Below are 23989 nucleotides of genomic sequence, written 5' to 3'. Positions count from 1 at the left end.
AAAAGTATCTTAATGGACCAAGTTTATACAATAAATAAATACAACTTACATAATCAGCCATTATATCTTCTTAAAAAAACAAACAAAAAATTAAAACAATGTCATGTTTTCTCCAACATTTAAAACATTTACCCAAATTTCTGATTGGGAATAGAAGAGACTAACAAGAAATACAAGATAAAATTATCTGTGAAACTGTCCATCATTGTTTATTGAGCACAGTGTCTTTGAGTGGATTAAAAAGGACCAGTCTTTTCCTTTTTTCTTTTTTGTCCTTCAGCAAAGAGGAGAAGCCTGAGTATTCTTCATAGATGTCCCTTCCTCTTCCCAGTTACCCCTAATTTCTCTCCATCCATATATGGTTTAAGTCCTACAGTAGCCTTTTCAACCTATCCTATCCTCTCACAGAAATCTACTCAGCTGGGGAACTTCTCCAAGTGTGGGAGAAGGATGCTATATCACGCTGACAATGTTGCAGGGCGTCTGGCACTGCCACTGTGCTCTCTCAGCACTGGCTTAGACTGTTTCTCCATTCGTAGCAATAAATGCAGAGGAATCTAATACTTACCCAGTCTTCCCATATACCTTCTGGATTTTTCTTAATGATGGGCTCAAGGCGTTTCAATAGGATCTGACAAGCATTCTTGAAGACATGGAAAATATACATTAGAAAAGATCTTAGTGATTAGCATTTGTGTGAAAGTATATTCCCTGTGCTTATGGGGTACCTGTTCCTGATAGTTGGGAACACAGAGATAATACAGTTCCTGCCCTTGAGAATAATACAGGCCCCCAGTGGTTAGGAGGGCTCACCCCTGATGGGAACCCATTTTGTTCTCATAATGCCATGTTCTTCAATGGCCCACCCTCTGCCTGAGAACCCTCCTGGTTCTCAGGAAAACTTCATCCCTGACTTGCAAATGCAGGACTGCCGGCATCAGGATATCGCTACCATAAAACCTGTTGAACATCATAGTGCAGACAATAAATCCCCAACAGGACAGGACAAAGTAACTCCAAAGAAGAGTCTCACCCTAGAATGTATAAAAACTTACCGCCCTCCCCATCTCTCTGTCTCCCTGGCCCTGCTGGGTATTGCATGGAGTCCCTCTGCAGCCATGATCAAAGCCTGTTCTGGTCTGCCGAGTCTCTGCCTTCTTTCTGCCTTTCTTCTGCTTGCTCTTTCTTTCCACTCAGGACTCAGTTTCCCCCAACTTCCTGGTTCACTTCCTTTGAAAATATTGTTGAGCTGTGTTTCTACTTTTGGACATTTTGTGTGTGTGTAATGTTTCAAGACTTTAATCCTCTCCTCTCCTTTCTTTTTTTAAAAAATTTTATTGTCAAGGTGATATACTGATGTACAGAGGGGTTACAGTTATGTAAGTAAGGTAATAAGTACATTTCTTGTATAACTTGTTACCTCTTCCCTCACTTTTCTCCCTTTTTCCTTCCTCTCCATTCCCCTTCCCCCGAAGTTGTACAGATCATTTCCAACATATTGTCTTGCTTTTGCATAGGTTCCCCCTTTGTCGTTTGTCTCACCATTTCGGTTTTTTTTGTTGTTGTTGTTAGTCATGGGGCTTGAACTCTGGGCCTGAGTGCTGTCCCTCAGCTCTTCAGCTCAAGGCTAGCACTCTACCACTTGAGCTATAGCACCACTTCCGGCTTTTTCTGTTTATGTGGTGCTGAGGAATGGAATCCAGGGCCTCATGCATGCAAGGCAAACACAATACCACTGAGCCACCTTCCTAGTCCCAATGTCTCACCATTTTGATTTTTTTTTTTGGTGCCAGTCCTGGGGCTTGAACTTAGGGCTTAAGTGCTGTCCCTGAGCTCTTTATGTTCAAGGTTGGCATTCTACCACTTGAGCTACAACCTCTACTTCTGGCTTTTTAGTGGTTAATTGGAATAAGAGTCTCACAGACTTTCCTGCCCAGGTTGGCTTCAGACCATGTTCCTCAGATACCAGTCTTGAGTAGCTAGGATTACAGGTGTGAGCTACCAGTACTGGCTTAATTCCTTCTTTTCCTTATCCATCTCTGAACTATGCTTCTTTTGGCATTTTCCAGCCATGAAAATGAATGGAACTTTCCATTTCTATTAAAAGTTGTGCTTTCTAGGCTGTAACAATGGCACTCCATACCCCCCTGGATATGAAACATTCACTCTATCTCTTCCTCCATCTGTTTATCCATTCTCTCTCATACACTACATCGACAGCTTGGCTTTGGGTTCCTAATAAGAAAATAAGAAAATTTGTTTTATAATAATCTAGGTGCGGGCTGGGAAGGTGGCTCAGTGGCAGAGCGCTTGCCTTGCATGCCTGAGGCCCTGGGTTCGATTCCTCAGCACCACATAAGCAAAAAGAAAAAAGCCAGAAGTGGCACCGTGGCTCAAGTGGTAGAGCGCTAGCCTTGAGCTGAAGAGCTGAGGGACAGCGCCCAGGCCCAGAGTTCAGGCCCCACAACTAGACCAAAAAAATCTAGGCACACAAAGTTTCTGATCTTTAAACAAAAGCCTAATACTTGACACCCTAGGAGAGGTACTGACACCTAATTTTACTAATAAATGTCCATAGTTACTGAACTGTGCCTCTCTTGTGTTTGGACTTACCCAGAGACGATCTCATAAATTTGAAGTTTTTCCCGCATTTGTTTTGCACAAAAACAGTCTCTATTTGTTGGCTCTTAAAAGGTGTCAACTAGTTAAGATTAATTTAAAAGCAGTTTATCTTTCTGGGCATGATGATACACATCTTTAATCTACTCAAGAGTTAGAGGCAGAAGAATTACATTTCTAAGCCAACTTCACGAAAAGTTAGAACAAAATACAAATTAGAGGGCTTTGGGAATGGCTCAAGTGGAAGAGCACTGGCCTTGCATGTATAGGACACTAGGTCTAATGTTTTTCTTCTTGGTGGCATCCACACAGTGTCCTGGGAAAATATGCTTCTCCTCACTGTCCCAATGGAAAGAAGGAATAGCTTGTAATAGAAACAAGACAAATGCAGTAGATATTTTCAGATATTTGACTTAAGGACCATAAAGTCATAAAAATTGAGTACTTTTAAAAAGTATTAATTAGGAAGTAAGTATGAAGGAAAGCGCTTGTCTACTCTGGTAGAAAGCCAGTGATGACAACAGTGTAATTGTACCACTATCTCTACTGCTCTAGGATTGGGTCTGCCTGCCCATAGGGCATGCTGTTCCAGGGGAATCTGCCATGTTTTGTAATACTTTGTATAAAATTCCCTCTGAGTTGCCTAGGAACAGAGATTTCTCGTTCACTAAAGCCCATTCTCTCCTGATTCCACAGTAGCTGTTGTTCAACCTCCCTTAAGATTAGCTCTGCTGTTTGGTGTGGTGGCTCATGCCTATAATCCTAACCACTCAGGTGGCTGAGATCTGGGGTGGTGATTCAGAATCACAGTGGGCAGGAAAATCCATGACCAAAAAAAAAAAAAAAAAAAGCAGGAAGTGGTGTTGTGGTAAATAAAGCATGTTAAATTTGAGCAAAGAAGCTACAGGATAGTGTCCAGGCACTGAGTTCAAATCCCAGCTGTTAACTGCCACAGCCTCCCCCTCAACACACTGGATCTACTAATGTGTTTTAAATGGTAAGTGACTTGTCTCACTTCCCTATCTGGCCTGAGATCTTCCTCCTGGGCGTCTTCATGTTGTTTGGAAAGCCACATGTGGATGAATTAGAGCCACCCATCAATCCCAGTGTTTGAATGACAGAGGAAACACTCCCTTTAGGTCAAACATGTGGTTGTATTGGAGCCATTATATTCTGGGTCCATCTGGTACCTCAGTTAAATCCACCACAGCAAATACTCTTCTGACATTTTAGTTATCTCCAGGAACAGACCACTTCTCTGAAGGCAATTAGGATGCCTGTATCCATCTCAGAATACCAGAAATGGGGGGACAGTAGGGAAGGACAGACTGGAGAACTCACCTGCACAGCTCTGCCATTGACATCGGCGCCGATGGATGCTGCTGTAGCAATTGTATTGGGCACCGTGGCTGTGCTTGTTTCACAGATGTGCATATAGGACATGGGTAGTTTTAATTCACGGCTGGCCACCTATGGGAAAAGATACATTCCAAGTCTAGCAAAAACTTCTGTGACAATTGAAGTCATTATTTCTCTTAATACTAAGATGACTATTTTAATTATTACATCTGTGAAATCATTTAAACCATTAAAAGGTTTAGGCTTTGTAGACCTCAAATATAACTTTTTAGTAGAGTTTCATACTGGCTTTTTTTTTTTTTTTTTTGGCCAGTCCTGGGGCTTAAACTCAGGCCCTGATTGGTTTTGTGTGACCACGTGCATTTTCCTGCAGCCAGTGGGGTTTAGAACTGGTCAGGATGGATCATATGTGAAGGACTAGGAGCAAGGAGGGGGATTAGGTTCAAAGGCACCTGAAATGAGGAATCCTTTAAAAACATGGAATGTGGGAGGTCAGTACTCTGAAGGAATTAAGGCTAGAAAAAGAGAAGTTATGAATTTGTATCCTAATGTCTAATATATGTGTCATAAAGTTAAATCTGTTCAAGTTAAAGGATTAGACATGGAAATAAACTGGGTGCTGGTGGCTCACGCCTGTACTCCTAGCTACTTGGGAGGCTGAGATCTGAGGATTGCAGTTCAAAGCCAGCTCGTGCAGGAAACACTATGAAACTCTTATCTCCAATAAACCACTAGAAAACCGGAAGTGTTGCTGTGGCTCAAGTAGTAGAGTGCTAGCCGTGAGCTGAAGAGCTGAGTGAGGGACAGTGCCCAGGCCCAGAGTTCAAGCCCCACCACTGACCAAAATAATAAAAAAAAAGGATTATAGTTTCTTTTGAGGTCACACTGTTCTTTGTGTGTATGTATATGTGTATATATGTTAAGTTGTCCTTTAAAAATGAGGGGAAGAGTGCCAGCTTTGAATAAAAAAGCTCAGGGGCAGAATTCAGGCCCTGAGGTCAAGCCCAAGTATACACACACACACACACACACACACACACACACACACACAAAAGATAGGATGATGACAGTAAAACACTTGTTCTTATGTGTCAAAATAAGACATCAGCAACCTAATATTGTTTAAAATTCAAAAACTTTACTAGTGTCAAAACAGGATAGCTGCTCTTTTTCCCAGCTCTCTCTCTTTCCCAGCTCTTTCCCAGCTCTTTCCCAGGCCTTTCCCAGCCATGTGGAGGGCCAACATGGCCTGGTGCCAGCCAGAACGATGAATAAACCTACCCCTTACCTGAATACCACGTGCGTGGTGCTGTTCTTACTCGGCTACCTCTTTTGAAAAACCTAACATAAATGGTGCCCAAACCTGGGAAGGGCTTAAAGTCAGGATAGGTGGGATTCCTCTCTGCTTTTTTTCTTTTTTCCCTGCTTTGCTCTGAGAATACCCACAGTTCTGACGGCCTTTTGCGAACCAGTCTGTCTGCTGCGGACACAGCGCATCAATACTATTGCTGGCCTTCATATCCACGTCCACACCACTTCTCTACTCTGGTGAGTGAAACTACTCTCTACGGTTCTCTGTTGCTCAGTCTCTGTCCAGACGTGGGCCATGCCAGAGAGCTCCTACGGCCTTTACCTGAAAGGCTGGTCACCTCTGAAGCCAAGGACGCTTGGTTTTGGGGGCTTGGCCATTTCTTTCGAGAGGACTCTGGGGGAAGTCGGGACGCTGCTTCTGCCTGGTCAGCTCTCCTTCACTCACCAGACTGACTCTACTACACATTTAATGGGGTGCTGCGAATAACCCCTGAGCGGTGAAACCCCTTTGAAATGCCTCCTGCGCTCCCTGGAAAGCCAGAGCGCTTAATTTTTATGCCATTCTCAGATGTAGACAGTTTTTGCCACTGCAATGGTAAATGGTCAGAAGTCTGTTTACTTTCAGGCTCTCTTTGCTCTCTCTGCCAATCATATCCAACTTTTCTTTTCTCTCCCTTTCTCTTTTCTACATTTTAGCTTGTGCCCTGAAGAGGGCCACGCAGGTTGGGTCCTGGGGCCCCCCCTCTAGGTTCCCTCTCAAAGGCTAGCCAGTGTAGGCTAATCTATTTGTTCAAGCTTTCTTTGCATTTTTTTTTTTTTCCAGAAACTTGCTGTCTTGAGTTCACCGTCTTGGCCACATGGTGGGTTAAGGGTTTGGCCCCATCTGACCCTTAACCTTCCACCAAGCTTACTACTCTTCCATCCATATATTCTAAGGTGCCTTGCTAACAAGTTGCTCTTTTCACAGACCCTGGTAACTGAGGCCCAACCATCTGATGTGCTTTGTTAGCAAAGATGTCTAAACATTGGTGTCAAAATTTTAGGTTTTGAGTTTTGTCTTTTTGTTTTGTGTTGTGTATTCTAGTACTAACTATGTGACTCTAAAATATTGGACATATCTGTGCTACGATTCTCACATCTAATGAGTTTTGTCATTTCAGAATATTTGTTGGCCATTCTTGATAAGGACCAGGTAAGCTCTACTTATTCTACTTGATCTCCTTGTTGCTTTAATTGGAAATAATAAAGGGTTTTTTTGGTGGCAAAAATTGCAGCTCAAAGCCAGTCCAGGCTGAAAAATCCCTAAGACTCCATCTCCCAACTAATCTGCAAAGAGCCAGGCTGGAAGCATGGCTCAAGACTCTTATCTCTAACCAGCAAACACTGTAAGTGGTACTATAACTCAAAGTGGTAGAGTGCTAGCCTTGAGCAGAAGTGCTTAGGGACAGTGCCCAGGCCTTGAGTTCAATCCTCCTTGAATACCAACTGGGACAAGCCATCCCAGCAACGAGCACCTAGACTCAGCCAGTCTGGGGAACAAGGGACCATGGAGAGGAATAAGAGGAGATGATGTCACATCAGCAACTTTGTGCCCGTCCTTTCAAAATTAACCAGAGCCGGGAGGTCAATAGAAGTAAGAAGCCTGCCCATCTAGTGTCCATACCTGTCTACCTATTAACTGGACAGGAATTTATATTCTTGCCTTTGTTACCTGACTTCTCCTCTACCTAGTCACCAGATGTCAGAAGCACCTAGGGACATTTCTACCAACATTTTTCAGCCCCAAGTCCTTCCTCTTGCCATTTATTTGCTCTCTAGTATTTTTTTTTCCAGCCCCTCAATGCCTCATGAGACTTCTCCAGATTTCATCTAAGGACTCACACCAGCAAGGGACAGCTGCTGCTCACTGCCTTCTCTGGGAGGAGACCAAATTCCAGCCTTTTACCCCTAATGTCAACGCCCCTTTTCAGCAAGAAGTAATCAGAGAGAATCCGTGCCCTATTCCATGATTATTAAAAGGCTGGGTAAGGTCCGATGCTGGATGGTGAGCAGACTCCACCCTCCTCACAACAAAGTCTGCGCCCAGTACCTGTGTTACCTGGGCAACTGGGACACCTGGAAGAAGTCACGTCCGCATCCGCTGAGGTCACATCTGGATCTGATGTGGCCACACCTTTCTCCCACCTGGTCCCACCTCCTCTTACGTGGTCCCACCTCCCTTTACCTGGCCACACCTTTCCCTGCCCCTACTCTAGATAAGGCCTAGCCCAGGGCCAGACGCCCTCTTTGCCAGCCTTCTTTGCCAGTGGCTTGGAGTGCCAACCTGGCCTGGTCCCAGCAGGTCTACTGACTCCTTACCTGAAACAAAACAAAACAGGAAAGCTGAGAAACTACTCCTCTTGGATAATCTGCATGGAACACCCACCTTGGTGCCCCTGGACTTAGTAAGATAATGTCTTTCTAAAAACCCCTTCATCCCAAAAACCCTAGTCAGGCTCAGGGAGAAGTTGTACCTAGATGAGAATTTTTTTTTTTTTTTTTTTTGTCAGTTGTGGGGCTTGACCTCTGCACCTGGGCGCTGTCCCTCAGCTCTTCAGCTCAAGGCAAGCACTCTACCACTTGAGCTACAGCGCCACTCCCAGTTTTCTAGTGGTTTATTGGAGATAGGAGTCTCATGGTCTTTCCTGCCTGGGCTGGCTTTGAATAGCGATCCTCAGATCTCAGCCTCCTGAGTAGCTAGGATTACAGGTGTGAGCCACTGGCGCCAGCCCTAGATGAGATTTCTACCACCTCTGTTAGTGCACTTTGTATATAGAAAGCTTTTCAAAGTCTTTGAGTTTAGATCATTTACCTTAAAAGATGGATTCTGAATTTCAGTCAGGTCAACAAGGACTAGAGAGATGAATAGTTTAATTTTATTCATCTTTTTTTTTTTTTTTTGGGTCCGGTCGTGGGGCCTGAACTCTGGGCCTGGGTGCTGTCCCTCAGCTCTTCAGCTCAAGGCTAGCGCTCTACCACTTGAGCCACAGCGCCACTTCTGGCTTTCTTCTTTTTGCTTATGTGGTGCTGAGGAATTGAACCCAGGGCCTCAGGCATGCAAGGCAAGCGCTCTACCACTGAGCCACCTTCCCAGCCCCAATTTTATTGATCTTACCTGCAGCATTTTGGTATGAATGCCTTGTCCCAGTTCATTGCCGCCATGTGTGATCAAAACAGACCCATCTGTGTAGATATGAACAAGTGCAGCTGCCTGGAAGACAACCAGTACAAGTTGGAAGAAGTCGGAAGTGCACTTGGGGAAGTTCAATACGAGAAAGGAGGTAGTGAGGCAAGTGTGGGGGTACATGTTTATAATCGCAGCTACTGGAGAGGCAGAGATCAGGAGGATTTCAGTTCAAGGCCAGCTTAAGCAAAAAGTTAGCAAGATCCTATCTCAACAAAGAAGCAGGGTATGGTGCTATGTGCCTGCAATTCCAGCTGTGTGAAAGGTAGGAGGAGGCTGTAGGAGGATTTCAGTTGAAACTTCAAGATCCTATCTGAAAAAATAACCAAAGCAAAAAATAGTGCTGGGGATGTACTCACTTGGTAGAGTTCATGACTAGCAAGAATGAGGGCTTGAGTTCAAAGTCAAGACCCTCCCTACTCCCCACTCCCACAGCCCCCAATAAAAGGAAAGAAAGAAAGAAAAAGGAGATAGTAAAATACACTAGAATGGAGCAAAGAAGGTCAGACTGGACAAGGCATTCTGGTAGGATTCTGATTCTCTGTTCTGCCAAGTCACTTGTAAAGAACTTTCTTACTTAGGACTTTGGTGTTAGTAGAAGTTCCTCCAGATAGCTCAGGAGTTGTATTTATTCTGTCAGTCTGTCTATCATTTATATTTTATGCTATATTGTTTATGTTAGCATAAACTAGTTTTACAATGGGGACTGGTCATTGTAACATTTCTACCCATGTACAAGTATTCATGGATTCCAACTATTTGAACGTGAGCTCTCTGCTTGAAATTACTGACTAACCCCAGTGTGTAAAATGTATTTTTTTTTCCTTTCTCAACCTGTGCCCAGCTCTGGATACTATGAAGAACAAGATGTGGTTCTATGCCAGTAGGTCACAAGGCAGTGGGGAGACAGGCTGGTCATTCATCACTGTCATGCTTCTAGTCACTGAGGGCTGGTAATATGGGTCAGTGGTAGAGAGTGGAGGAGCGGGAGACAGGAAAGTGAGTCAGTGATATAATGGGTATCAGCAGAGCCACGCACCTTCTGAAGGCTCCATGAAATACATTTGTTGTCTGAAGCTACCGGAGTTGGAGATTAAATACTATCCACAAGTTAATACAGGAGAAGCAAGGGCTGCAAGGAAAGGGCACCTGATCTTGGGCATCTCTACGTCCTGTAGAAAATGTCAAGCAGATCTCAATTACAGAGATACTGTATACATGTTGGCTACATTAGATGAATAGCAAGGTGGTATTTTTCTTTCCAGGAGGAGAAGGGATTAGGATTTGAGTCCGTTCTTGCCTGGAGGAGATGCCCAGATGGCTTGAGAGGCTGGGACCATCAAAGGTATTGAGGTAATAGTAATATCTACTCACTTCGAGCTGGTGACACCCTCTGAGGACAGTGTTTTCACTGTCAGTGGTAGGTGTTCCAGCTGTGTGAGTCATCTGCTGACCTGGCATAATACCCTTCACTGCCTAGCCAAGTGGTCCTGTGTGCGTCAGTGTAGAGCTCGGCGGGGAAGGAAGCTGGAGGCTTCTCAAAGGGAGACTTACAGTCAATGGTTGACTTAAGGCTTTAGAACATGGTTGGTTTATTTGTTTTGTTTTTGTTTGGTTTTTGGCATCCATGGATAATAGCAGAGAGGCTGTGATTTAGATGAGAAGTGGCCTTATATCCAAAGGGGAATAAGGTATACTAACAATAAAATATTTACTGGTTCTTGGTATACAACTCCTAAAACTGTGAAATGTATTTTGTTACCTGCTAATGAGATGACTCATGAGGGATATAGATAGCTGCAGGATAAAGAGGTGTGTGTGTGTGTGTGTGTGTGTGTGAGAGAGAGAGAGAGAGAGAGAGAGAGAGAGAGAGGCAGAGACAGAGACAGAGACAGTGGAGAGAGGAAGAGAGAAAGGAGAGAGAAGAAAAGGATGAGGGAGACAGCATCTATCTACTGGTTGTCAGTAGCTGGGTACAAATGGAAGAATGTTTTCAATGGCATACATACAAGGTGATCTAATGAGTGTATGCTTTTTCTTTGTTCCTGGCTTTTGTGATTTTGGAAGACAGTAACAAGAAGGCAAGAATCAGTCTCAGTTTTCTTTTTTTTTCTTTTTGCTTATGTGGTGCTGAGGAATCGAACCCAGGGCCTCATGCATACAAGGCAAGCACTCTACCACTGAGCCACCTTCCCAGCCTCAGTCCCAGTTTTCTAAATAGCTTTCCTGTCCACCAGCCATTGCAATTTAGGGAAGAGTCCTCTGTTTAAAGGACTTACCTATATGCTGTTCTTTTCCCACCATGAGGACTGTGAATGATTCACTTTTTTCTCTCATGAATTTGTCTGGAGGGTTTCTAGACCCCACTCCCCTCCCCTAAGAGAATGGACAGAGATTTCTGGAGAAGCAGCTTGCAATATCAGCTGCTCAGGGCAAACAAGAATGACTTCTCTGCCTGAGATTTAGCAAGTATGCCAAGTAGTAGTTGTCTAGATCACCGACCACAAGTCTTTTTCTTCCCCAAGCCATGAAGCCACATGGTCCTGAGACCAGGAGCAGAAAGCCTTGGGTCTCTATTTCTTTGAGTAGTGGAGTCAGTAGGGCCCATTATTCTTTCCCACAGCCTGCTGATTGGACATTTGCTGGTACTGTTTCCTGTCAGTATGACCTTTTCCTATAGCACTGGGTTAGAAGTGCTGGCAGATCAGGGTTGCTGTAGAGATTTTTGGACATTTCCAACAGGTACAGGCAAGGAGGGGCCCATTGCTCTGGTAAGTGTGACATTTTCTTAACCTGTTTGCAAACTGATTGGGTTGGTTGGGCCAGGAGTATAACACGAGGGTTACTTACTATATGCTATGTTTGAGTTTTACCTGGTGATAGCTTGTTGCACCAAAGCCCACTGAAAACTTCATGGGAACAATAGCAATGCCTTTCTTCTTCCAGTAATTCTTCTTATTGAACTCTTCCACCTGTATTCTTCTACTGTGAAAGGAAGACTTGTCCAGACATTCATTCCAACATCTTATCATGGGCTCAGGATTGAATGCTTGTTTGTAGATGGTTTTATCAACCGTCTTGTACATGTTTTTTTCCCTAATCTGAAATGAGTGAGAAATACTATTAATGGGCTAGATGGAAACAGGTTGCCAAATAAAGGCTTGAAAAACCTTTACTGTAAAGCATACACTTTGGTGGGGGGAGGCAAAGATTTTTCTTTAAAGGATTTGTCACAAACATTTTTTTCTTTTTTTCTTCTTTTTGTTTTGTTTTGAGAAGGCTGTGCTTTTTAAGACTTATTTTTTTTATTTTTTCATTAATGCACCAATCAGGTCTCTCCCTGCCAGAAGTGGAGAGTGGTCAGTAGGGATGGAAAGACAATAGGATGAGGGCATAGAAAGTTTTTTTTCCCCTTCTTTTTATTTTCCTACAAGTTTTGGAAGATAGAGCAGATATGGGAGACAGAATAGTAAAGTCATAATTTATTGTCACAACTGAAGATTTGTTTTGCTTTAGAAAAATAGTGCAGATAAAGATAAGTAACAAATCCCCTCTAAGCCTTCCAATGGCTTTTGAAAAGTATGGTTAACTTGCTTATTATTTTTATCTTCATAGGCATGTTTTATGTCTGGGGGAAATGTAGCCTGCATAGGCAAAGCTGCTGAGAAATGCCTGGAGGATTAATTTTTTTTTTTTTTACCATTTCCATCTTATTCTAATATAAAAGAAAAGAATATTGCATTATATTATCCTGTTTATTGTTCTCTTTTTATCTTCTTCAACTAGTATTCATACACCTACAGATAAACAGAACTATTAACAATAGCTATCCTTGGCCAACAGGAATGGGAGATGGAAAAGAGGATATCTACTTAAGTGTGGTTTGGGGTTTTGAATAGACAGAGAGACAGATGTGGGGAGAACAAGAAGGGAGGAACAGAAGGAGGGAGGGGGAGAGAGAGAGAAGTACAGGGCCTGGACAATGTCCCTTAGCAAAACTGGCATACTACCTTCAGCCCAGCCCCACTTCTGACTTTTGGGGGGTTAACTGGAGATTCTGTCTGGGCTGGCTTTGACCTCAGCCTCCTGAGCAGCTAGGATTAAAGGCATGAGCCACTGGTGCCTGGCACCAGTTCTTTTAGGTAGTTCTTAATCATCTTGATTTCTAATCATCCTGATTTTTTAATTGGCGTGGTTCTTCTAGTGTATTTGCTCGGGTCAAGGGGGCTAATTCCCCACCTGTCCTTTTTCCTCAGTCTTGGTTATATGACTTTGATTATAACCTTACCTTTTCTGGAGGAAGCCCACATTTGGCTGCCACAGCAGTGATGCAAGATTCGGTCACTAGGGTTCCTTGTGGGAAGCCAAACCCACGAAAAGCTGTGTTAGACGGCAAGTGTGTCATGCATGCATGGCCTCGGAGTCTGAGGTTGCGGATTTTATATGCATTTTCCAGCTTCAGTATAAGAAATTCTATTACCTAAAGGAAAAGGACACACACAGAGATTAAGACACGACACTCCTCCTCAGCCTCCTTTTCGGTAAAAGTCAAGTAGAATCAAACTGCTTGTGGGATTTAACTATTTGAGGAAACTGGCTTCCTGAAGACTCGCATTCTACTCATAATCAAGGACGCAGCTCGTTTCCAATGCACTTACCAGCTCCGAGTCATCCAGCACACATCCTCCATTGATGTAGCACTCAATGTCTAGAGCTTTGATTCGCCCGCTCTTCATGAATCCCACCTGTTACCAAAGGATGGACATTTTACCAGTATGTGTGAATCACAAGTCCAGTCCCTCGAATGGGCAGAACTGAAATAGATTTTGCTCCGTTTGCTCTGCCGTGTACCCTTGCCTGCTATTGCCTTGTTTTTCAGTGTTTGATTGGAGAAGATCTCTTCAGACTCGACTTTTGCTGAGTCCTTTCCTTTATCATGCAATTTTCTGGTTTCATACTCTGTGAAATTCTCAAGTTTTTGCTTGTCTCTCAGGACATAATTGCCAAACTCATGTTCCTTAGCCTTGGAAGATTCTCTTTTATTATATATATATATATATATATAATGAAAATAAAATATATAATGTATTTATATATACATATAATATGTATTTATATTTATATAAATTTTTATATAATATATTCTTATATATGCTTTTTCTTTTACTGAAAATTTTCCTGACTTAGCCTGAGGCTCTTTCTACCCAGTGGGAAAGTCTCTGGGATTCCAGAACACATGAGGATGAATCATGGTGTCTCATTCCTTCTCAGCTCCAGCCTCTGGAGCTGAGGTCTGGGAGTTTTATGTGTAGAAGAGACTGTGATGATCTTATTAAGGGGGTGTGAGTGCTTGGAGATGGTTAAGATCTAACAAGAAGGAGCTAGTGCTGCTGTAACTGTTAGGCAGGAACTTAGGACAGCCTATAGTTTTCCAAAGTTGCTATGCCCTTCCCATCCACCTGTACCACCTTCAACTGTACAACCCAGATCAAAAAGAAATCTTCACTCCTCTCATGCAGTTCTACCAAAAGAGGAGTGGAGCTGGTTCTTTTCTGATTGTTTATCTACTTATTTTTAATGTTGGCATTGGGTCTTGAAGTCAGGGTCTAGGTGCTATTCCCTGGCTGTTTTGCTTAACGCTTGTGTTCCACCACTTGAGCCACAGCTCCATCCGTACTTGTAAGATGAAAGTCTTACAGATTTCTCTGCCTGGGATGGCTTCAAATCATAATCCTTAGATCTCAGTCTCTCGAGTAGCTAGGATTACAGGCAGGAGCTACTGGAGCATAGCCCTCTGTTGTAAACAAGGTTAAGTATACTGGAAATAATTGTAGTTTCCATTATTTACTGCAAGGGCCATATTGGTTCATAAGCCACAGTGAAGTTATGAAGTATAGGAAAATCCACAAATTCAGTTTATGGTAATCTTGACAAATACTAGGCTAAAGTAAACCTTTGACATTTCATGAAGAAAGGAAAGGTATGCCCCAAAATAGTGTTTTAAATAAGGTAGCAGACAGAATTCTTTAACTAATATTGACGTCTCAAGAATTTGGGAAGAACCTATGTACACATGATCATCCATTATGCTAATTTACAAATAGTTCTGAATAATGAAGCAAAACTTTGTTAGCATGTTTGAATAAGGTTATATATGTATGTGTACATCCTCATATTTACATATGCATATATATTATATTGGAAGTAAAATTATATTTCTTGAAAAATAATATAAAAATTGGGCCAAGAGTTAGTTAGAGCATGCTGATAATCAAAGTATTTGGGAGACAGAGACAAGAAGATTGTGAGTTTGAGGCTAGCCTGGCTTCATAGCAAGAGTCTCTCCAAAAAAAAAAACCCCAAATAAACAGAGAAAGATAGCACATTTGAATTTTTCAAGTCTAATCCTCTCTTTTAGTTACCCTTAATTATAAAAAATATTAGCAATTAGCTATTGATAATCTAGACCTCCTTAGTAAATAGTATCACTAAAGCAGGCTCATCATTGTGATATAAAACTTAATTTATAATCCAGGCCACGAATAAAGAACACAACAACAACTACAACACAACACCCCCAGTCCTGCTGTTTCCCTCTGTGTTGCCATTGGTCCTAAAAGATACAAAGAATAGCTGAGCACAGGAGGCTGAGATCTGAGGATCATGGTTGGAAGCCAGCCTAGGTAGGAAATATGTGAGACTCCTATCTCCAGTTAACCAGCAGAAAACCAGAAGTGGAGCTATGGCTTAAACAAGCAGGGTGCTAGCCTTGAGTGAAAAAACTGAGGGGAAAGGCCCAAGCCCTGAGTTCAAGCCACAATCACAGCAACAACAACCAAGATATGAAGAATAGTCCAGACTATTCATTTCTGTACCTTTGAAGGGAAAGAAAAGTTTACTGGCCAACTATGGTCACCAATTATAAAAAATTACTAATGTCAAGTGTGGTATGGAAAGCTGTAACTTAATAAATACAGGTAATATAATAACAATCTAAGGCATGACAAAATCAGCTAGGAAACTTAACTGTGTATGTGATAAGCAAGCTGGCAACCAAATTAAACATGCTTCATATGTTTTATGTTACGTTACGGCTGTCCTAACCATTCAAAATATAGCATGATAAACTAGATGCCAGCAAATTTTTTTTTGTTTTTTTTTTGGGTCTGGTCGTGGGGCCTGAACTCTGGGCCTGGGTGCTGTCCCTCAGCTCTTCAGCTCAAGGCTAGCGCTCTACCACTTGAGCCACAGCGCCACTTCCGGCTTTTTTTCTGCTTATGTGGTGCTGAGGAATCGAACCCAGGGCTCATGCATGCAAGGCAAGCGCTCTACCACTGAGCCACCTTCTCAGCCCCAGCCAGCAAATATTTTTATTAGTGTTATAATACAGTTCATAAAAATGCAGTGACTGTGGTTTGAAATAATTTTAAATTCACTGCTTACAGGAGTCCTAATGGATTCACAATCAATTAGTATCAGTTAATAGAAACATATAAAATTATTGTATAGCTAAAATGGTCAAATTGTTGCCAAATATTTTTTTTTTAAATTTTATTTTATTTTAATTGAGAACATACTGTACAGAGGGGTTACAATTACATGGGCAGGAAAATGCATACATTTCTTACCAAGCATTGCAGCCTCCTCCTTTGTTTACCCTTCACCTCCCTTCCCAGCCTCCCCCCTCCCCCCCACCCAATCATACCCCCCCCCCCCCCCCACTGACATTGTAAAGCTGGTTTTAACATGACATTTTGTACTTCTCATTGTTGCAACAGGTCCACCTGAATCCTTAAACGACTTGTTTGTCCCCGTCTCCTCCACATGTTATACTGACATCAAATATCGTGAAAGCGGGGGTTACACTGTGGGGGAGGGACTGTTGCCAAATATTTTTACTAAAAAGATTTTTATAGTCAAGAGTAGTTGTTTTTAAAATAATTTTTTATTTAGCTGGGTATTGGTGGCTCACGCCTGTAATCCTAGCTACTTGGGAAGCTGAGATCTGAGGATCACGATTCAAAGCCAGCCTGGTCAGGAAGGTACTGTGGCTCAAGTGGTAGAACTCTCGCCTTGAGCTGAAGCGCTCGGACAGCGCCCATGCCCAGTGTTCAAGCTCCACGACTGACCAAAAAACAAATTTTTTTTAAATTGAGATTAAGTGATTACATAAGTTTCACAATATTGTGGGATGGTGATTCTTAAAAACACAAAAACATTTTAACCTTCACAAGGCAAATTGTCATTGTCATGGTCTATGAAGTTTGGAATTAAGAAGTAGCGTTTTTAAATAACATTTATAGCTTCTTTCAGGGCTTTTTTTTTTTTTTGTGGAACATTAAATTTAAAGTCCTTATTCCTTCAAACAGTATATCTTTTCTTTTTTTGCCAGTCCTGGGGCTTGAACTCAGGGCCTATCACTGTTCCTGAGCTTCTTTTGCTCAAGGCTAGCACTTTACCACTTGAGCCACAGTGCCAATTCTGGCCTTTTCTGTTTATGTGGTACTGGAGAATTGACCCCAGGGCATCATTCAGTAGGCAAGCACTCTACCACTATACCACATTCCCAGTCCCAGTATATCTTTTAAAATGAGTATTTCAAATTATATTTCCCTCATTGAATGTCTTCATAATCACAAACTAAATGCTCCTTACAAAATGCCACAACTATTCAAATATATCCATGCTCCTTTAGTAATTTAGATATTAAAATTGTGTTTAGAATTTGAAAAATCAAAATAACAGAACCGGGAAGGGGTGCGGTGGCTCTAGTGGTAAGTGCTAGCCTTGAGCACAAAGAGGCATGGGGACAGTGCCTAGGTCCTGAGTTCAAGCCCCGGGACTGGCAAAAAAACCCAAAACCAACCAACACACAAAAAACCCTAATAACAGAACAGGACAAAGTCATTAAAATAAAATGAGACATTTAAGTAATCCTTAATACTCACTTTATATTTTCCAAATAACGGTGTCTTCCCCCAGTAATTAGCATATCATCCTCACGATCCAGAACTAGACGAATGGGATGACCAGTTCTAGAGAAAACAAATGTCAGATTCTTTATCCTTCTCATCCACCTGTCTGTCTACTCATCCATCTGTTCCTTCATCACCTACTCACACATCCATTTTCCTATTTAACTAACTCCCATATCCATCCATCCACTCTCCCAGCCTTTATATCATTCATTTAACTACTCATCTATCATTCTCATGTATTTATTAATTCCATGCAATCTGCTTGGCATGGATATAAAGTAATGCTAAATTACTATTGTCTCTGTGGGCTATAACTCAGTGGTTGGAAATTTGTCTAAAGGAGTTAATACCATATGGCAATTAAATCATACTTACATAGCTTCAAGTTTGACCTTTATTCAGCTCTAGTCATTGCACATATTCTCACCATTAGTTAGAAATTTGAACAGACAAATGAAAACAACACCAGTAGAAAAATGCCAAGTAAGGCCTGAGAGTGTGGCTTAGTGGTAGAGTGCTTGTCTAATATGCTTGAAGCCCTGAGTTCAATTCCTCAGTACTACATAAACAGAAAAAGCCAAAAGTGGCGTGGTGGCTCAAGTGGTAGAGTACTAGCCTTGAGCAAAAGAAGCTCAGGGACAGTGCCCAGGCCTTGAGTTCAAGCCCCAGGACTGGCAAAAAAAGAAAGAAAGAAAGAAAAGAAAAGAAAAGAAAAGAAGAATGCCAAGTAGATTTACAGTTTCTGGACCCATCATCTGGTAATTCTGAATCAGTAGGGCTATTTTTCAGATAGGAAAGCAAGAGTTTCTTCTTTAAAAAAATGATTTAGGTGATATACAGAGGCATTACAGTTACATAAGTCAGGTAAAGAGTACATGTCTTTTTGGACCATGTCACTTCTTCCCTCATTCTTTCCCAGTTTTTCCCTCCTGTCCGCATCCACTAGTTGTATGGTTCATTTTCAACATAGTGTAGAGTGAATATCACAGCTGCATTTGTTCTTTGTCCCCCTTTGTCCCTTCATTTCTATTCCCCCTTTTACCCTCTCAAAGACAGATAGAAAAGAAAAGGAAAACAGCAACAAAAAAAACCTCATCTTTCTATTTCCTGGAGTTCATTTCAATAAATATTATTTCTTATGATCAGATACATAGGGTTTCTTCTTTTTAAAAAAGATGGTGGGGCTGGGATATGGCTTAGTGGTAGAGTGCTTGCCTAGCATGCATAAAACCCTGGGCTCCATTCCAGTACCACATAAACAGAAAAAGCCCGAAGTGGTGCTGTGGCTCAAGTTGTAGAGCACTAAGCTTGAGCAAATGAAGCTCAGGGACGGTTCCCATGCTTGAACTTCAAGCCCCAGGATTGGCAAAAAAAAAAAAAAAAGGTGTGTGTGTGTGTGTGTGTGTGTGTTGTGTGTGTGTATGTGTGTATGTTTGCGCTCGTACATGTACATGCGTGCTGGTTCTGGGGTTTGAATTCATGGCCTGTGTGTTTTCTTTAGCTTATTCATTCCAGGCTAGCACTCTAGCACTTGAACCACTGCTCCATTTATGGCTTTTTACTGGTTAACTTGGAGATATGAGTTTCAGGCTTTTTTGCCTGGCTGGCTTCAAACCGCAATCTCAGATCTATCTCTTGAATAGCTAGGATTACAAGCATGAGCCACCACACTCCCCTATTTACGTGGTTTTGAGGCAGACATTTCCATGACTTTTCAGGAGGTTCAAACTCTGAAAACACTGCTAAGGGATTACTTAATGCATGCTAGTTGTATGTGAGGCAGAGTTGCCTTTGAAGGCCTTGATTCGAATAGTTGGCTGCCTGGTAGAACTACTGTGCAAGTTTAAAAAAATGTACTGATGCCAGGGATCAGTAATGGGCTGCTGAGGTGTTGAGATGTAAATGCTCCATTTGACTCTAATGTGTGGTTAGATTTGACAGGACTGGAAGGCATAAGGCCTGGTGAGAATATGAGAATTAGCTGTCTGTTAATCATTTGGGTCTCTGACATGTGTTTTAGAGAGGAATTAATTGTAGGAAGAACTAGAGATGGGATTCTCACTTTCCCCACTGCTTACTATAGACTCACACAATGTCTGAATGCTCTATGACTTTGCCCAGCTGCATAGATGCTGTCCTAACAAGCAAGACCTGAGAACTTTGTAGACTGATGGGGGCTCCGACAAAATACTGAACAATAACAAAAGCAACAACAACCCAGTCATAGAAACAAAATCCTTCATAGCCAGCACTAGTTAGATAAGAATGCTGAAGCGTAAAGATAAGAGAAGTGATCCTTCCCTTCCATTTCAGTTATCCCAGGGGTCTTCTTGGGCAGTCATCTATCCATAGAGGATACTTGGAGGAGGTAGAGGATGAGAGCCTGTTTCTCCTTACCCGATCTCCCTCCAGGGCTCAAAGTAGGAGTAAAGTCAGGGGCAATGAATTTGGCAGGGTACCTTGTCCTTCCCCTAAAAAGGCCAGCCATCTTCCTGAAGTTGAAGAATGAGTAGTCTCAGCTCTGGAGCTATTCAACCAATCATCCCAACCTCTTTTTGCATGTGTGTGTGTGTGTGTGGGGGGGGGGGGTGTGGTGGAGGGCAGGGGGTTGTGGGGCTTGAACTCTGGGCCTGGGTGCTGTCCCTGAGCCCTACAGCTCAAGGTGAGCACTCTACCACTTGAGCCACAGTACCACTTCCTGTTTTCTGGTGGTTTATTGGAGATAAGAGTCTCATGGTCTTTCTTGCCTGAGCTAGCTTTGAACTTCGATCCTCAGATCTCAGCCTCCTGGGTAGCTAGGATTACAGATGTGAGTCACCGGTGCCCAGTTCCAACATTTTTTCTTTTTTAATATAAAGCCCATTAAGTGACTCCAAGTCCTCTCTATAGCTCACTTTTGCAGTAACTCTCAAATGGCGGGCGATAAGAGGGCAGGTGAAAAGAAATTTTGTACAGAAATAGAAATGGCACCAGCACTGGTGGCTTATAATCAGAACTTCTCAGGAGGTTGAGATCTGAGGATTAAAGCTCAAAGCCAGTCTGGGGCAGGAATGTTTGTGAGACTCTTATCTCCAATTAACCACCTAAATCCCGGAAGTGGAGCTGTGGCTCAAAGCGGTAGAGTGCTAGCCTTGAATTAAAAAGCTCAGACAGTGCCCAAGTCGTGAGTTCAACCCCTACAATTGACAAAAGAAAGAAGGAAAGAAAGAAAGGAAAAAAAGAAAATAAAAGGAAGGAAGGAAGGAAGGAGGGAAGGAAGGAAGGAAGGAAGGAAGGAAGGAAGGAAGGAAGGAAGGAAGGAAGGAAGGAAGGAAGGAAGGAAGGAAGGAAGGAAGGAAGGAAGAGAAACTGGAGGCTGATTCGCCCGGGGACATGCAAGTGGCTCTGATGGCAGCCAGAATGACTGACTGTCCACTGGTTGGCACTCAGCTCTGTTCTCCACACCCTCTGTCTCCCCAGGCATACTCACTTGAGAGCACCCACTGCAGCAAGTGCCCCAAACACAGCAGGCCTGCCCACTTTCCCTCCAAAGCCTCCACCCACTCGTTTTACATGGCAGTTGATCCTGTTGATGGGGATGTTTAGAGTGGAAGACACTGTTTTCTGTAAGTGTGAGAGAATAGGAGGTTTGGCAAGAGTGAAATGAATGTCAGTGAAACGGCATGATTCAACATCGCAGCAGGATTCTTTCACATCTACCTTCTGTTAAAAATAGATGTTTAGATAGTCTCTAAATCTGTTTTTCAGGGCTCTGTTTAGTTTGTAAACATCATCAACATCCACAGAACAGCTCTTCCAGAAGAAAAATGGTTTTTATCAGAAGGAAAACTGTCAAAGTTGTGGATGCTTGTCAGAAGCTGGACTCCTAGTCAAATGCCTGGGCCTACACATCAACGAGGTAAAAACCAGGAAACTCCTGACAGTTGATTAACTAGACATGTTTACAACTAAAACCAAGAGCACTTCTTGACTGGGGAAGTAAAATGGAAAATAATATCTATACACAGTTGTTCATTATGCTTACATTAGGAGGAAAAATAAAGTACAGGAATCATTTAGTAATCTCACCCATCACAGAGTTCAAGTAAGCCTGACATAAATAAACTTACTTTCAATCCAAAGTGACCATGGCTGTCCTCTTATTACTTGGAAAGACCAGAAAAAGGAAAATAAAGAGCTTCTTGGTTAGCTATTTCCTGGATGTCAAATACTTTGATTCTAAATTTCTGTAGGTAAAATGACTACCATCTGTGAGAAGCTGTGATAGATTTAGGAAAGTAAGGATGGGGGAGGGGGGGGAATCCTGCACCTGACCTGAACATGGGCTGGATCCTGTGTGGACACATAAATATCCAGTTCTTTGTCCTCTGTCTTAGGAATAACAAGGACTCTTTGTGTTTCCATGTAAAAATGTTCTTGTCCTCCAACGTGGACTTCTCCTGTTAAGCACAAGCACAGAAATCTCCTGGAAGTATGGGCTGGCTGGAATCTACCATGTTGGGGACTACAAAAGCAATAGGATGTGGATTAGCTGGCCTGCATTTGTCCTGACCGAGAACCAGGCATTTGTCTTGTGGCATCCAAAGACAACCTGTTTCAGAGACCATAATTCTGGACCTTCTGAATTTGGAAGTGCTAAATTCTTTTCTTTATACTGTTCTTAACTAGTCAGAATGTTAGAAGCTTCACTGCCATATATTCTGTTGCTTTGTATCCTTCACCATAAATACAACATGGTGTGCCTGTATTCACATGTGTACACACATACACATGCACACACACATGCAATAAGGGAGGATGTACAAATTTGGCAAAGCCTCAAGGCTTCCAAGAATGATCTTTCTGAGGGGAAATCAGATATTCCCAACATCTGGATATGAACATAGATAAGGCACAGAGTCTATAAACTCTCCTGAGAGATTTGCATACCTTCAACAATTTGATCCACCATTTCAAACGCCTTCTCAATATTTCCTTGCTCGAGCTTTTTTTCAGAGCATAAGAATGAATTGTGTTTTATGGCATCCTGAATAACAGAGGAAAAACACAAAAGCCAGTTATTTCTACATTTGTGCCCACTATTTTTTTTTAACGAAAGGTTGTTTTTTTAAGCAAACGTCAGTATACCTCCCCCAATCGCTATCTTCTGGGACACATGAAAGGTGTCAAGTAGTCAAGTGAGCGCTAGAGCAGTGCTCACAGCAGAGGGAAGATGGCGAGGAAAACAGCGTCTTTAATTTTCTTTATCTGTTGTGAGGCTTGAACTCAGGGCATTGGCATTCTCCATGAGCCTGTTTGTGCTCAAGGCTAGCCCTCTACCACTTGAGCCACAGCACTACTTCTAGTTTTTGAGTGGTTAATTGGAGATAAGAGTCTCATGGGGATTTTCTGCCTGGGCTGGTTTAGAATCACAGTCCTCAGATCTCAGGTTCCTGAATGCTTAGGATTACAGGCATGAACCATGGGCGCTTGGCTCAGGAAATGTATTATATTCTCAGAGAAACCAAGCAGGAAGGATTAGAGAGATATTAAGAAGGAAGCTAGGCTGGTGGTCTATAAGATGCTCCACAGTGATAAAGGTAAACTTTTCAGTTTCAAAGTGATTGTCAGGAAAGAGTCACTGAGAGTGGAGTACTGGTAAGTGTTTTTCCTTAAGGAAAAATACTTATGTTAGACTACATGGTAGTTTTAGGAGGATGGGGAAAAAAAAGCAAAACATTTTCCAGGTAAATAGACCCCCAAAGCAGGCACAAGTAAGTATACAGATAAAACAGAGCTCAAACCAAAATTAGAAGAGACAAATAGGACCACTTCATACTAACAAAGGAGACATTCTATCCAGAAGCAACAACAACTTTAACATCTACTCAATCACAGTTTCATTAAACAAATACTACTAGATTTATAAACATGGACCCCAATACCAGTAGGAGACTATAACATCGCACTCTCACCAATGAATAGGTCATCTAGACAAATAAACCTCAAAATTGTTCAGCCCTACTGAATAAATGGGCTTAACAGACCTCTACAGAATACTTCACCCAACACCTGCCCAGTACACATTCTTCTCTGTAGCTCATGGAATCTTCTCCAAAACATCTTATTTAGGACATAAAGCAAGTCTTAACAAAACCAAGAAAACTGAAGTAACCTTCTGAATTCTATCAGCAAAAGCAAGACTTATCTCAAGTACAAAAAAAGGAAGTGGTGGGGCTGGGAAGGTGGCTCAGTGGTAGAGCGCTTGCCTTGCATGCCTGAGGCCCTGGGTTCGATTCCTCAGCACCACATAAGAAAAAAGAAAAAAGCTGGAAATGGCGCTGTGGCTCAAGTCGCAGAGCGCTAGCCTTGAACTGAAGAGCTGAGGGACAGTGCCCAGGCCCAGAGTTCAGGCCCCACGACCGGACCCCCCCCCCAAAAAAAAGGAAGTGGTGCTGTGGCTCAAGTGGTAGAGTGCTAGCCTTGAGCATGAAGAAGCTCAAGGTCAGTGCCCAGGCCT

At 42.4% G+C, this 23989-nt stretch overlaps 1 protein-coding gene across 1 annotated transcript in view; it reads right to left on the bottom strand.

The window, feature by feature from the left end:
• Nucleotides 1-23989, bottom strand: part of LOC122096446 (aldehyde oxidase 2) — a 92805-nt gene that overhangs the window by 27306 nt on the left and 41510 nt on the right. Inside the window, exons 20-30 of the mRNA XM_042667003.1 lie at nucleotides 22420-22516; nucleotides 21805-21929; nucleotides 20960-21093; nucleotides 17480-17547; nucleotides 16579-16598; nucleotides 13171-13257; nucleotides 12801-12992; nucleotides 11386-11613; nucleotides 8444-8539; nucleotides 3961-4089; nucleotides 569-643 (exon numbers count right to left, since the gene is read on the bottom strand). Of these exons, the coding sequence (XP_042522937.1) occupies nucleotides 569-643; nucleotides 3961-4089; nucleotides 8444-8539; nucleotides 11386-11613; nucleotides 12801-12992; nucleotides 13171-13257; nucleotides 16579-16598; nucleotides 17480-17547; nucleotides 20960-21093; nucleotides 21805-21929; nucleotides 22420-22516 (1251 nt within the window). The remainder of the gene's footprint in view (nucleotides 1-568; nucleotides 644-3960; nucleotides 4090-8443; nucleotides 8540-11385; nucleotides 11614-12800; nucleotides 12993-13170; nucleotides 13258-16578; nucleotides 16599-17479; nucleotides 17548-20959; nucleotides 21094-21804; nucleotides 21930-22419; nucleotides 22517-23989) is intronic.

The sequence above is a fragment of the Dipodomys spectabilis genome, unplaced genomic scaffold (genome assembly GCF_019054845.1).
Source record: "Dipodomys spectabilis isolate Male_0828 unplaced genomic scaffold, ASM1905484v1 ptg000373l, whole genome shotgun sequence".
Taxonomy (NCBI): Eukaryota; Metazoa; Chordata; class Mammalia; order Rodentia; family Heteromyidae; genus Dipodomys; species Dipodomys spectabilis.
This window is presented reverse-complemented; position numbering and strand designations above follow the sequence as displayed.